This window comes from Gopherus evgoodei, chromosome 8, assembly GCF_007399415.2.
Source record: "Gopherus evgoodei ecotype Sinaloan lineage chromosome 8, rGopEvg1_v1.p, whole genome shotgun sequence".
Taxonomy (NCBI): domain Eukaryota; kingdom Metazoa; phylum Chordata; order Testudines; family Testudinidae; genus Gopherus; species Gopherus evgoodei.
In genome coordinates this window covers 59,472,917-59,489,255 of record NC_044329.1, presented here as the reverse complement: position 1 = coordinate 59,489,255, position 16,339 = coordinate 59,472,917, and the positions used below count along the sequence as shown (strand labels likewise).

Here is a 16,339-nt window from a genome sequence, read left to right as displayed (position 1 = left end):
AGAAAACAATGCCACTTAGGAGTTTTGGAAATTTTATGGTTGGAGGGCTGTTAGTGTTGTATATTCCATTATGATTCCATCTGGCATGGAAGTAAATCTGGAGAAGATTAATACCAATACATATTTTACAATGAGACCCAACATATTGTATGTATGAAATGTAACATGTCAAATATACAATGACTAATGTGTTATAAAAGACATAATATTGGCATAATGGGAGGAGACAACTGGAATCAATTTGCTGGCTTATTTTATGAATTTCAGGGTAGAGAATTGTGTTTCCCTCCTTCAAACAGAAGTAAGATGACATTTTCTCACTCTCTTTTCTATCTTGATCTACCTCCTTACAAATAAAAAAAAAATGGTAAAGGTACCAGTTCCACCTAAGGATTAAGCTCTCATATAATGGTGGACTTTAAAGTAGCTAAACACAATTTTAGAAGAGTTGATCAAAAGCAACTGAAACACTAAAAATATTTGCATGCTTGCTTTTAAAAAAAAATCTATATTTGGTTTTAAAACGACTTTAAAATTTCAACTTAAAAAAAATCAATCATAGGCTGATAACTTTTATAACAATTTAAATCATCATAGTTAGCATGGGGGCTTCTGAATTAGAGTTCACAATAGTGCAGGTCAAATTTTCAAATTGTCCAGTCCCTGCTGGAGCTAGACAGTGCAGAGATAATGAAAAACAGTTACTGGGGGAAAATGGTATTTGAATATTCACAAAGTTTCAGCTTAATTCTAGGACAGATCTGCATGTTAGTTCTTATTTTATCTTTATTGATCCATCCATCTTTCATCCTTAATGGAAACATCATCTTAACTTTCAATACATGCTGTGGCTTTGTAGATCCCTGAAGACTTCTTTGCTACAATTTGACAATGTGTCTAGGGATTGCATGCAGGGCTAGGATCCAGAACTTCCAAGTTATAATCCCTGATTTGCTGTGTGACTTTAAGTCACAGGTTATGTTCCCCGTTGTCTCAATTTGCACATCTGTAAAATTAGGATGATAGTATTTACTACACTTCAGGCATGTTGTGCAGTTTCAGTAGTTCTAATTATCCAGCTGTTTTAATATTGCACACATCACCATACTGCACATATCACCATACTAACTAGCATGTTTATAAAGAATTTTGAAAATATGAAGCACCATAGGGCCCAGTCCTGTGAAGTGTTGGGCATCCTCAACTCTAACTAATAACACTGGGAGTTGAGGATGCTCAGCACCGTGCAGGATGTAGCCCTAAAAGTACTAAAGTATGTTTATGATCAGGAGCATTAACTATTCACAAGTAACATTTGTCCAAAACTCTCCAGAGATTCAGAAGCAAGAACCAAGGATGAGTTATTACTCCAAACAAACCAGTCTCCAGAAAGACACATTTTCCCCATTACTGTACCTGAGAAAGATATTAAGTGGAATTTTCCAGTTTCCTCTCTAAAGAACACCTCTCTAACCTGCCCTCCCCCTCCCCTCAAGCTGAAAAGAACAGCCACTGACTACATAGAGTAGTGGAACTGCTGCTAACACAGAACCTGACTGACTGATGAAGTGTCAACATGACACTTCCCAAAAAACTCTTCTCCTATGGAACACAAGACTTTACTTAACACCTTGAAAATAGGACTGGTACTGAGCTTCTAAATGTTTAGTGAAATCTGCTTTTATTTTTAAATATACAGTTATATAGTAAAATGTAATATTACCATTTGGGAAGTGATTTTTTTAAGCCCTCCAGTGTCTCTACCGATATAATTACAGGATGTAGGTGATAGTTGTGGCCTGTTTCTTATATTTTCACTTCGTGAAGAGTTTACTTTGTGTAATAGCTCAGAGCTAGGTGGTGGCTTTAGGCACTTCAGGTGGGAGATATGCTGCAACACCTCAGGAATAGCCTTTGGAGGCACTGTAACTCTCAGACACCCTCGGAGGCACAGTTCCCTCCCTCCTTGGATGGTGGTGGGAGTTGAGTAGCAATTTGCTGCTGGCTTAAACCAGTATTGGGGGACAGAGCCAAGACTCTGGACACTCCCTGTCCACCGGTGAATAAGCGTGTGTATGCCCAGACCCAAGGTCCAGGTAGGCAAACACAGGAAAATGCAAGGTGGTCTTGAGAGAGGGGAGCGTTTCCTTACTCTTCCCTATTCCCTTCCCTAACTCAAAACTAATCCACTTGGTCAAATGGTCCAAGTCACAAGTGAATCCCTCAGATTTTTACTTTGTGCATGTGGCTGTGATCCAAGGAGTAAGGCAGGCATCTATACTCAGAATTAAAGCTACATGTTAAAGCTACCTTTGGAATGTCTGATTTATTAATTATTATTAATAATCATTTGTATGGACCAGGACTCCATTGTGCTAAGCAATGTATAAACACAGAACAAAAATGGCTCCACTATTGCAAAGCCAACAGTTACCAAGAGTTACCCCACAGTATCTCAAATACTGCTGCTATTTCCTCTTTTAAGTGTAAGGAGAAATTGATATCTTGGACAGTCTGTTGTAACAGCTGGCACACAATTACCCTTTTAAAGTGGGGGCCAATAGAACTGAGAGGTCAGGGGGATGTAGCCTCACCCCCTTCTCTGTCAGCTGAATTACTGTTTACCACCAGTACAGAAATTAATATTAAAAAAAGTCCTTTCAATTCTGGGAGTTATTTTAAATGCTTTGAATCTTATCAGCACTGCAGAGGCAAACAGAGCTAAGCAATAAAGCTGGATTTTATTCTAGTTCATGCATCAACAACAGGAATGGGAAACAGAAAGTACTGGCCTAGGACTCAGGGGACCTGGGCTCCACACAGGCTGTGTGTGTGACCTTGGTTAAGTCACTGAGTCTCAGTTCCCCACCCATAAAATGGGGATAACGATACTTCCCTACCTTGTGGGGGGGGGGGAGTTGTCAGAATCAATACATTAATAACTATGACAGGAGTGGGCAAACTTTTTGGCCCAAGGGCCACATCTGGGTATGGAAATTGTATGATAGGCCATGAATGCTCACAAAATTGGGAGTGGGTGCGGGAGAGGGTGAAGGCTCTGGGGTGGAGCTGGAAATGAGGAGTTCAGGGTCTGGGAGGGGGCTCTGGACTGGGGCAGGGGGTTGTGGTGCAGGGGGTGTGAGGGCTCCAGCTGGGGATGCGGGCTCCGGGGTGGGGCTGGGGATGAGAGTTTGGGGGTGCAGGAGGGTGCTCTGGGCTGGGACTGAGGGGCTCAGAGGGCAGGAGGGGGATCAGAAGTAGGGCAGCGGGTTGGGGTGCAGAAGGGGGCCAGGGATGCACGCTCCTGGTGATGCTTACCTCACGCAGCTCCCAGAAACAGTGGCATGTCCCTCTCCGGCCCCTATGCAGAGGCATAGCCAGACAGGTCTGCACACTGCCCCATCCGTAGGCACCACCCCGCAACTCCTATTGGCTGTGGTTCATGGCCAATGGGAGCTGCAGAGCTGGTGCTTGGGCGGGAGCAGCATATGGAGCCCATTGGCTACCCCTACGCATAGGAGTTGGAGGGGGGACATACCACTGCTTCCAGGAGCCACGTGGAGTCACAGCACACATGGACCGGGGCAAGCCCCAGACCCCACTCCCTGCCAGGAGCTCGAGGGCTGGATTAAAATATCTGAAGGGTTGGATGTGGCCCCTGGGCCATAGTTTGCCCATCCCTGAACTATAAGGTGCTCAGATTCAATGGTTATGGGGGCCACATAAGTACCTAAATATAGACCAGAATTGTTTACTAAACTCCAGTTAGTGAACCCTGTGCAAGCTGGTTGAAAGCAATAGCAGTAGAGCTTCACTTGTGTCACTGACGGCAGAACTTGGTCTGCAAAACCATTATTACTTATGATGAGGTACGAGCAGGGGAAAAAAATCTGCTGGGATTCTCAGATCTTGGGTTGAGGGTGCAGAGCTGAAAGTTAGTTAAAAAAACAAACACACACCTTTGCTTGTAACCCGAGCATATTAGATATGTAGCTCATCATGAGTCAATAAACATGGACTCATATTCAGAGCAGAACTGGACTTCAATTTTTAAACAAATACATATGTGAGTTTTACAAGCTCACATCTGAATATCAAAGCCAAATCAAATAACCCAGCTGTCCTACCTCTTACCAGTTTGATTATAATTTTCCCCAAAGTGTAATCAGCAATTTTGGGAGACCCCATTTTCCCTCCTTTATTCCTAAGTGGTTTTCAACTCTCCTGTAAAATCGACTTTGAAGTAGTTTTTTTCCCTTTGGGACCCTTACAAAAAATCCCAAAATGTGTAATTTTGCCAACTTGTGGCCTGATTAATACTATGGAGGAAAAAGCAGAAATAATTTACAACATTTCTCCAGAGATTTCACCCCCTTCTCCTCCTGTCGTCAGGTCATCCCTTGGAATGCATACAGAAACCTGGAAAATATATAGAGCACGGACTATTCCCATGTGTTTATTCTAGGTCATAAAAAAGATTTTCAAACACTCAAGGCAAGAATTTAAAGTTAACTATTTAATTGCTTAATTAGCTAGTTCCCCCATGCTTCCTGAACAGAAAGCTAAAATCCTGATTGTCTTCTAGTATGCACACACACACACACACACACACACACTATATCTGAATATCTGAAATAGTATAGAGAATGAACACTGTGAAAATTATGCCATAAACATTCCATATACATATATTATACACCAAAAACCGGCATTGAAATATGATTAAGGTTGAAAAATTAAGCACTCAGATGTTAGGACAGGGGTGGGCAAACTATGGCACAGGGGCCACATTCAGCCCTCCAGACATTTTAATCCGGCCCTCGAGTTCCCAGAGTGGGGTCTGAGGCTTGTCCTGGTCCGTGTGTGCTGTGGCTCCACACAGCTCTTGGAAGCTGTGGTATGTTCCCCCTCTAGCTCCTACATGTAGGGGAAGCCGGGGGCTCCATATGCTGCCCCCACCCCAAGCGCTGGCTCTGCAGCTCCCATTGGCCATGAACCACAGCCAATGGGAGCTGTAGGGGTGGTGCCTGCAGTTGGGGCACAGTGCAGAGCTGCCTGGCTGTCCCTCCATATAGGAGCGAGAAGGGGGATATGCCGAACATGCCACTGTTTCCAGGAGCTGAGTGAGGTAAGGACCACCTGGAGTCTGCTCCCCTGGCTCCCTCCTGCACCCTAACCCCTGCCCTAACCCTGATCCCCCTCCTGCCCTTTGAACCCCTCAGTCCCAGCCCAGAGCACCCTCCTGCACCCCCAAACCCTCATCCCCAGCCCCACCCCAGAGCCTGCATTCCCAGCTGGAGCCCTCACTCTCCCCCCCTCACCCCAACCCCCTGCCCCAGTCCAGAGCCCCTTCCCAGACCCTGAACTCCTCATTTCTGGCCCCACTCTAGAGTCCTAACACACACACCCAACACCCCAACCCCCAATTTTGTGAGCATTCATGGCCCGTCATACAATTTCCATACCCAGATGTGGCCCTCGGGCCAAAACATTTGCTCACCCCTGTGTTAGGAAATGCCAGAATAAATGTTCCCTGTTGCAGCCCTGCCTGTAATTCATATGTATTTACATTTGTAAAGTCATGTAGTCCCCACAGACTTGTCGATGCTGATGATCTTGCATTTACAGCATGCTTTTCTTATCTAATAGTAAAGTCTGCAAAGTACTTTGCGAGCCATTTGGTTGAAAAGCGTGCTATAAATGCAAGATCCACAACAGTGGAGGTGAGGTGAGTTTTATTTAAAGCCCAAAATTGCCATCACCACAAATATGCAAGAAACTAAATGCAACAAAACTAATATAAAAAATATAAAATCTCCACTTTTAATAAGAGAATGTAGCCCTGGTTCAAGGAAGGATATTCTACACATTTTTTTTTTAAAGAAAGAATAAGCTATTAATAAATATTGTCACTGTTTTCAAGGTAAATGCACCTTTGACCCCTTTATGGGGGTCTTCACGGCCTCCTTAAGACCACCCACTTACGACTCAGGCCGCTAGCAGTCACCCTTCTTGGGGCAAAGTCCGATGATATTCTTCCTTTTGGACGAAGATTTAAACTGCAGATTTCTGCAATTTACTGTGATCACTTCACAATGTCTGACTTTAGTTCAGCATCTACCATCCTGTTCCCTCAGGTGCAACTAGTGACCAGCCAGCCTTCATAAAGCAAAGTATTCTCTATTCAGAACAAAAGCATTGCAGAGGAAACCTATCTTTGAATCATCAGTAGCTTCTATGCAGGTGTGGCTTACAAGGTTTCCACCTGGATACCATGGCAGATTTCAAAGCATTTCAGGTCCTCTCATAGGACCTGTGCCTCTGGTCACAGTGTCATGTCAGTCAGTTCTCAGAAAGAGTGTGTGAGAAAAGACATACCTCCTGATGTAAGGGAATCTTACAGTATCTCTAAAGGGTATGTCCTCACAGTGGTAATGAAACTATGTGGTTTCTCCAGCTACATCACATACAAACTCTGACACAATAACAGATTAATTAAAGAAAGAGTTTCCTTTCTAGGAAAAAAAAAAAAAGTCCACCATAACTGGAACATTAGAGGGTTTTTTTTTAAATAAAATCGTGACAAAAGAAAATTAAGGCCCCCGATCCTGCAGTGAGCTCCATGAAGGCAAGTCCCCTTCAACCGCATAGAGGCCCACTGAAGTTAGTGGGGTTTCCCCTGCAGGGAATAGTTTGCAGGATCAGGACATAAATAATTTTGTATTTGACAAAACAACAAATCAGTTAAAATAGATAAAATAATCTTGTCAAGAAAAAGGAGACAAAGTGAGTAAATTGCTTACCAAAGGGTGTTCATTTTAGAATGGATTTTATAAAAGAAAAGCCCAATATTAGAAACATTGCTGGGAAATTTTAAACATATTATAAGGCTATTACTCTCAACTAGTTCAAAAAGAAGTATTTATAAAAAGTCTCTGGATAATATTAATTTACTTAAATGAGACCACCAATAACAAAATTCATCTTTTGAGGAAGTTATCAATGAAATCTTTTTGCTTCCTTCTAATGCAGCCCTTAGACCAGAATTTTACAAAATAAGTAAAAAAATACACTTATTGTTGTGCTGTTGCAAATCTGTAATGTTCTGAGTTCAGAGTTACCCATGAAAATGATGATGAATACAATATTTCAATTAAAGGGAAAGTTAACTTTGAGATGAAAATACTATCTAGTGTTCTGGCTTTAAAGCTGGAGGATCTCCTTCCTAATTAAATACACAGAGACTAGGTTTGTTTTGTCAAAATATGACACTCCTTTGACACTGTTAGAGTCCTAAATGTCCCGCACATCGCTCAGTAAATAACAAAGCTCTTCAATGAGACTGTTCTTATGCTTAACACTTTACTGGACTGAAGTCTGACCCCGACATAATTTTGTCACTTAACACAGAGAAAGTCTTTGACTCAGTTGAGTGGAACTATTAGTTTGAGGTGATGCAATGAATAGGAATAAATGACGACTTCTTAAACTAAACTGACCCTGTACAGTCCTCTTAGTGCTTCCCTGATAATGAATGGCAGGCGAACAAAGAGTTTCAATTTAATTAGGTGCAAGGCAAAGATATCCCTTCTTCTTATTTGATCTTTCTCTTGAAATCATTGCATGTATGATTAGGGTAAACGCGCAGTAAGTTTAGACAAGCCCTACGATACTGATAGATCCCAATTTTACTGTGATTTAAGTCAAAGGAAATTTTATCACTGACTTCAGTGGGAGCAAGATCAAGCCCTAAATAAATAAGCAAAGCCATTCAGGCACAAGAAGAAAGCTATATCTTCAGTGTTGCAGTAGAAGCATAACATTTCTTACTATGTAAGGCTTTCTAGAAGTGGGCTTTTGGGAGAGATTTCAATTAAATCCCTTTGTTCCAAGAGTGCAAAAATACAACATAGTTTTTTATTCTTCTTGAGACCATGCAAATATTGGGTGACTACCCAAGTATTGTTCTCTTTGTTATGTTGTGTTTACTGGTAACTAGTTTTTCTTTTCTGTTTAGTTAGTTAACATTGCTTCATTTTCCACTTAACGTACAAAGAGCAAGGATGAGGATGTGGATTTGAAAACTCTGTACATTATAAACAGTTTTTTTGTTTGGGGCTTTTTGGACAAAGCAACAGAAACAGTTTCAACAAAACGAAATACTGGCTTTGCAGTATATTCAAATTCAGATATTTGAAGCCCTTTCCAAATTTATAATTCAGTATTAGCAGTGAATAGATCCAAAACAGTGATTATGTCTTAAAATTTATATATTTCATTCTTTATAGATTACGGACCTACGCTGATGAAAGGGATAGTAGCATTTATTTCTGTTAAAGCCCACCTGAAGAATATGCTGTCACTTGTGGATATGTATTGCCACTGTGTATTCTGTTTATTAGCATCCGGACTTCTGGTGGACTCATCAACATATTTGGGTCCCTTGAGGAAGTAGAAATTCCAGGGCAGAACCTGGGGTCCAACTGATCTGCATGGAGTGCTGGGAGGGTTTTTTTGGTATACATGCATATGTGGCAGCGCTTTGACAAATGTGTTGTAAAAAACTCACCTTAGCACTCCTCTGATCCTGCTGTTTCTCTGCATAGGATCTACACTCAAAAGTTACACTGGTGTAGCTATCTCTCTCAGGGTGTGAAAAATCCACACCCCTGAAAGATGCAGTTAAGCCAACCAGACAGCACTAGGTCGCAGAGCGTGAATAATCTGAACCTTATTCAGTAGTTTACTATAAAAAAGTGCTGGGGAGTGAGGAGGTGTGAGTTACTATTGAATCTCCATTGTAAATTTTCATATTTGTAGTTTAAAGGTGGATTATCCTGAACTGGGATAAAGATCTGTGACAGAATGTATCCCTATGTTCACACCCACACACTATTGTAATAATTTTTGTACAAGGTATGTCTTGTAAGGTATTATCTGAAAACTCATAATTTGCTGGTCAATATTGTCTGAATAAAATAGATGTGGTAACATTATAAGTGAAGTTATAAGATTTCACTGTATGATGTTATTAACACATGCTACACAAGCAGAGGTTGGCAAACAGGTCTGTCCTGAACAAAGGAATGTGTGTTCTTCTTAATTTGCATTTAATCAGTAAACAGAGAGTCACCAAGCGGGAAGAGGAGACAAAGGAAGTTCAAAAAGGTGAGGAAAAAGCAATCCTTCCCCACAGACTTTTTGTCCCCTGATGGAAATATTTTTCAAGAGGGGGACTGAAATGATAAAAATGAGGGACAAACACCCCAAGGCACACCCCATCTCTCTGCCAGTCAATTCACTGCATCTGAAGAGACAAAGGAAGCAATCTTTGGACTGGGATGGGGTCCTGACCTAAGACATTTGGTCAGTAAGACTGCTGAAAGCATGTGGTGAGAAAACTGCTGTGAATTTAATATAGGTTGTTAAGTTAGGCACACGTTGCATTTTATCTTTACTTTCCTTGTAACCATTTCTGACTTTTATGCCTCATAAATTATGCTCACTTAAAATCTCTCTTTGTAATTAACTTGTTTTACTGTTTTATCTGTTTTAAATTGTTTTACTGTTTTAAATTGAATTGTCTGGGAAACTCCATTTGGAATGGCAAGTTATGTGCATATTATTTCTATTAAAGAAATAATAGATTTAATATAGCTTGTATTGTCCAGAAGCAGCCTGGGCAGTATAGGACATACATTTCTGGAGGAAAATCTAAGACTGGGAATGTGCTGAGGTCATCCTAAAATATAAACAAGGCAGGTGAGAGCCAAAGTGTAACCCAAATGTGGCTGGCAGACTGCTCATTAGTCTAGATTGTACCCTAGATTAATCTAGATCCCGCACCTTGGTATGTCACAGGATCCTTCCTTTGACTCCCCATGTAGGTGACTGGTATTACTGGGCCTGGAAAGATGGAGGCCCACCCCACTATGTGAGGAATAGACAAATGGAGGCAAACTGCCAATAGAATATTGTATGTTAACTCTTTCTGAATACTGGTCTGATGCTTTGTAACACCAAACAGGTATACTAGGGAGCAGAGAGAAATATACTAGGGGAGCAGAGAGAAAAAATAATATGTTTTATTATATCACTGTCCCCTATCTACAGAACTGGCAAAGCAGAGCTGCCCCACTTCCAACCCACAAAAAGAAAAATCAGTATCCTGAAATTCAAGTTCTGAAAAAGGAAGTTTCCTATTAAAGTTTTCCACTAAGTCTGTTTTAAAAGTTTCTGTTCTGGGCTAGTTCTATGAGACCATTGGCTTAGGTATTAAATATTTCACTATACTGGATGGAAACAAAGTGACATATTTTGCTTTGTAGGACTGTTTGTATAGTTTGGGATTTAGTTGTTTATGTGTGCTTGTTTCGGTTGTGCTTTATGTGAAAATTTACTGAAAAAGAAAAATGGTAGCATGATAATTTCCAAGTTTCACTCACAAATAATTGCAAAGTTAAAGTCTGAAGTTGTGCACCGTCCTAACAGACACTCACTCTCTCTCACACACACACAAACATCACACATGATTTATTCCTTAAGTAGTTGTTACTTTTAACCAGCGCCAGTGCTAGCCCATTGGGGCCTTAAGCCAGAGTATTTTGGGGCTTCCCCATACTAACACAGGCAAGTTCTTATAACAAAAATGAATAGGGGGCACTCTGGAGCTTCTCAGATCCCTGAGCAATTGCTTAGTCTGGTTATGCCTAGCTCTGGCTCTGCTTTTAACCCTCTGCCAACAACTTAACAGGGATACAAGCTCATTTCTACTAGATAAACCAAGTGCAGCAAATTGCAATGCACCAGCAACATTTATGGAATCAGACAAAATTGTGACAAAGTTAAGTAAACAAACTTTTTTGTTTAGATTTTACTTATTTATAATAATAAAAAAAATCAAAACCCAGTGACGGAATGTTGTGTACACCAGGAAGTCAAAGTCATGTTTACAACATTGACAGATGATTCCAATTACCCAAATAACTAACATGTGACATTGTATTCATCAAATTAATTCTCATGCATTTGGGAAATGTCAGTTCTGTTTGTAATAATATAGAACCTGAAAGTCACTGGATGTTCTATAGAAAATATACATTTTAGTTTATGGTTACCAGCACTTCTAATTAGCATTAATAAAAACCATTTATTTAGAACAGAATCTGTTCCATCATCTCATTTAGTAGTAAACCAATTGGATTACTCATGAGCAAGATACTGCACAAAAGCTCTAGTCCAGAAAACTGCTCCAGAAAGGCAGGCTGAAGTCAGTGGAGCTCTTCACAAGCACAGAAGTCCATCCTGTCCTAACAACGTAATTAAAATTGGCAGAATCAGGCCCTTAAGAGACCTGGCAGAGGGGTGGCATAGAGTCAATACACCAGGCCTACAACAACCAGAATTCACTCTATGTAAAATTCCCAAGAAGCTAGCTAAACCAGCTCTCTGTCTACTTTGTACCTCAAAAGCAGCACAAAGGAGTTGGAACAGAACCAGAATTGGGACCATTAGACATATGGAGCCATTAAATGGAAGCCCATACCTTACATCGCTCTGTATATAGTAGATAGTCATAAAAATTAACTACAAATTACCTCATTAACTTGCTTTTTGTCCAAATGGAAAACTTGACCAGAACTTGTTGAGGCAATTTCTTCGTAGACCTTGTAACCAATATGTGACCTATCATCACAGTCTCCAGTCAACACAAATACAACCTGGCGTTTAAAAAAGAAAAACACACAAAGGAAATGAAAATATAGTCAGTCAGCACCTATGGCAAACCTCAGTGGGAAAACACTTACTCTCAAACGTAACAGCAAAGTATGCCAGAAAAATTGAAAGGTTCTCACTGTTCTGTGCAATGGACAGCCATTTTATTTTTGATTAATGTACTCTGAGTTCTGTACAAATGAGATGAACACCCCAAGAAAGGCAGGTAAGGGATTTGGAGCAGAGCTGGATTCTGTACCTACTCCATACATAATACTCTAAATTATTTCAATGTGATTTTTTTCAATTGGAGTTCCATATGAAAGACAAAGCCCATCAGGATTGACTGATGGAAAGTGACTCATTGACTGAAGAAAACAGACATACAGAAATCATGTCAAGAGGGGATGAAATAATAAATCTTATGTCAATACTTTTTATTCCCAGAGTAATCAGTATTACAACTCTCAGATGAACCCACAGACACCAATGCAACTTCCAAAAGGGCCGAGACAACAAATATTGGCAGTGGAATATCTTACAATATTTAACTAATAACCTTAATTAATGTCCCTTTAATTTCAATTTTTATTAATCAGACCAATTTAATTTACAACAAAATAAACACTAGTTGCTAGACTGGCAACAGCATGACCTCTTTTACAGAGAGATATCACAAATATCTTGGAAAGGAGTTTTTCTGGACAATGCTGCTACTGCATTGGTAGTAAATGGGTAAATAAACAGGAATGGTAGAATAGGAATCGTCTCCTTACCTGTGACTGCTTCTGCTGAATGAGCTGCAGTACCTCATGTGTCAGCCTATAATCTTTGGATCGTGCATCAGTAAATACATAGATAAAAGAACCAGGCAGAGAAATTTCTAGAGCAATTTTAATTGCACCAATGCTCATCTCTGGACAGTCACCACCACCCTATTCACAATTAGAGAAAGAAAGAAAGAAAAAACAATCACAAGAAAGAAAAATGGATGTTAGCTATAATAATTAGTTTCTTTTGCAGAAAGACCAAGGCAGATTCTTTTACAGCTTCTAGCATTTTATCCTTTTTTTAAATTCACAGCCTTGCATGTTTTCTGAAAAATACTTATTTTATTTAAAAAAAAAGAGCAAGCCAAGTTTTAAAACTTCCCATTGATGGTCAAGTTCTAAAGAAAATGCAATAAAGATACTAATAATCAAACTACACGAAATACGATAAGTACATGTCCACCTCTGCAAGAGCATGTCTGAGCAGGGGTGCTAGTAACAATGAGGAATGTATAACACACTGACTGATCTATTCCTTCCTACCCACACCATATCCAGAATCTACCTGCCATTGTACACAATGGGCCACGTTCTGTTCTCTATTACCCAGGCAAAAACCTGGTTTAGCTACACTGGTTAGATTTACACCTAGATAACTGAGAGTAGGGGAAATAGCTCAATTAGTTTATAGTTGGTTTTTATGTGTATGCGCACATGCACGTTCACATACACACATACACACACACACACACACACACACACACACACACACACGCACCCAAGAAAGAACTAAGGTAAAGAAATAAGTTCTGTGTTCAGTTCTGAAAGTGATTAGTTTCACAATCATTCTTATCTCTTGTGGGAGTGAGATTTGTAGTTTAGATCCAGCTCCCATGAAATCTCTATCTCTTGCAGTTACAAGCCTCCCTTACTGGTGACAATGTAATTGTTCAGTGGTACATAGCCCTACCGGGAGGTCATAAACATAAAGGGAGAAAAGTGATCTCTCAAGTAGCCAGGACAATCCTATGGAGGACTTTGAATATCAGAACAGCGAGACCTTGAACTGGACTCTGCACTGGGGGGCAGAGTGGATAAAAATCAATGATTTTATATATATATAAAATCAGATTTTTTTTATTTAAATTGGTTTTTTTTGATAAAATGCTTTTTGAGGAAAAAACCTATGTAAAGATAGTTTTAATTAAGATACATTATAGCTCAAAGATATCTCATCATAGAATAGGGATTATAAATTCTAATTCTGTAGTATGAGACAATATATTCATGTAATGTTTAAGAAAAGCTTTGTAAATGAGTTCCAATAGTTCATGGATTAGGGACCCAATCTTACGGGGTTCCACAGGCACAGGATAGATTATTTAGGTTAATCTTTCTATCTACCCAATGGGACTCAGTGCTAAGGCTAGAAGATACCATCAGAAATGTTTAATTTTGCAGTTCTCAAATATGGATTTGTGTCTCCACAGGGAACATGCTTGTTAACAGCAAAAAATGTTTTTAAATAAATAAATAAATAAATAATATAGAGAGGTGAGAAATAACAGACCTCAACTCTCTCGTTCCTCTGCAAATTTGTGTACACAGAGTCAATCCCTTACCTCTCTCTAAAAGTGCAGAGCTTCAAAAAGTTCAATGAATAGAAGATTGGGGGGGGGGCGGGGGGCGCGGAATAGACCTGGACAAGGAGAAGAAGGCTGGAGATAAATATGAGAAGCGAAGGACATATGCTTTTTTGTCAAAATATTATATGTTTGCTGTGGAAGAAAAAAATCCAGAATACATAACATTGTTGTTTTAGTTAAATAAAACAATTTAAATGTCTTTCTGGTGATGTTCTCCTCCTAATACAGCATGGCAAGAAAATCTTCCCAATATTAATGATTAACCTGTTAAATTGGAGATAGTTCACTCCCAATGACTTCATAAATATCTGCTTCAATTACCTTTGGTAAATGAAATAACCAAACAATCATTACTTTTACAGCTATATCAGAAAATGAATCTGATAAGTCTTCAAAATAGATCACTTTTTAAAAATGTATATTGTGTACCTTCTAAAAATGAAACCTACATCTCTGTGTTGTGAAGAATATGTATTAAGGTTATAACAACCAACAATAATGCACTTTTATGTAGAAAACTATGATTAAATCGAGTCTTCCTGACTAGTGATTTAAATCATGATTTATCAAATCCATCCTGCTGGGGGAGAACCAGTATATGGAGCTTAGGCCAGTGGTTACAGGGGATGTGTTCAAAGTAACCTGTGTTCCTAAGCGGGCGGCTTCAGAATTTATACTAGTTGGAAGTTGTTGAGGTTTTTTTGGGTGGGGAGGAGGGATGTTTAATCAAAATATTAAGTATTGCTAAGTTTAACATTATCTAAGAGTCAGTTTCTCTGCTTAATTTAAAATTTATGGAAAAATAACAAACAAAAGTTCATATTTCTTGCACAAATATAATGTTTGCCTGTGGAAGACAGAACTTTCAAAGCATCTGAACTATGCATCACATCCCTGCAAGAGATGAGAATGACAAGAAATCTCACCATTTTTTGAAGTAAATGCAAAACTTAGGCCTTGTTTGCTCTTGAAGCGTGACAGCAAGAGGGGGTTCTCCTGTCAGCATAGTTACTCCACTTCCACAAGAGGTGGTAGCTAGGTCAATGGAAAAATTCTTCCATTGACCAAGTACTGTCTACAGTGGAGGTTAGGTTTGCCTAACTATGTGACTCGGAGGGGTGGATTTTTCACACACCAGGGAGATGTAGCTATGCCGATGTAAATTTTCAGTGTAGACCAACACTTATTTCTTATACTTAGCTTTCCCATAGTAAATTCTTCACACACATACCCACACACACACACACCCCAACACACATAAACAAATCTCTGTAATTAAACTACCTCTCCAGGTTGAGAAAAAAGAAAAATATAATGTTATTGTTTTTTCTATACTTTGGAGGCAGTCCAATATCACAGTGAAGGAGAGATTAATAAGACTGGGACTTTTTAGCTTGGAAAAGAGACAACTAAGGGGCAATATGATTGAGGGCTATAAAATCATGATTGGTGTGGAGAAAGTTGCGACGGTTTCGGTCACAGAGACCTCCTTGGTACTGTCATCTGATGTGCTGAAATTACCTCTGAGCCCGTTTTCCCTGTCAGCTTGGAACTCCAGAACCCTGACTTGTTGAGCCAGTCATGCAAGCCTGCTGCAACACAGATGCAGGTCTGAAACACACCCCCAAAGCTGCAGGCTTTAACTGAAAACGACTCCGCAGGTTACCTATCTCCAGCACCCAGACACCCAGCTCCTAGTGGGATCCAAATCTCAAATAAATCTGTTTTACTCTGTATAAAGCTTATATAGGGTAAACATAAATTGTCTGCCCTCTGTAACACTGATAGAGAGATATGTACAGCTGTTTGCTCCCCCAGGTATTAATCACTTACGCTGGGTTCAATAATAAACCAAAGTGATTTTATTAAGAATAAAAATTAGGATTTAAGTGGTTCCAAGTAATAACAGACAGAACAAAGTAAGTCACCAAGTAAAATAAAGCAAAAACACGCAAGTCTAAGCCTAATACATTGAGAAACTGAATACAGGTAAATTTTGCCCTCAGAGATGTTCCAATAAGCTTCTTTCACAGACTAAACTCCTTCTTAGTCTGGGCCCAATCCTTTCCCCTGGTACAGTTCTTGTTAGTTCCAGCTCAGGTGGTAGGGGATTTCTTATGACTGCAGCCCCCTTTGGTCTTTTCCACCCCCTTTTATAGTTTTGGCACGAGGCGGGAATCTTTTATCTCTCTGGCTCCCCACCCTTCC

General features: G+C 39.8%; 1 protein-coding gene across 1 annotated transcript in view; it reads right to left on the bottom strand.

The window, feature by feature from the left end:
- HMCN1 (hemicentin 1) overlaps positions 1–16,339 on the bottom strand; it is a 323,599-nt gene that overhangs the window by 248,480 nt on the left and 58,780 nt on the right. The window contains exons 3-4 of the mRNA XM_030573193.1: positions 12,492–12,650; positions 11,598–11,720 (exon numbers count right to left, since the gene is read on the bottom strand). Of these exons, the coding sequence (XP_030429053.1) occupies positions 11,598–11,720; positions 12,492–12,650 (282 nt within the window). The remainder of the gene's footprint in view (positions 1–11,597; positions 11,721–12,491; positions 12,651–16,339) is intronic.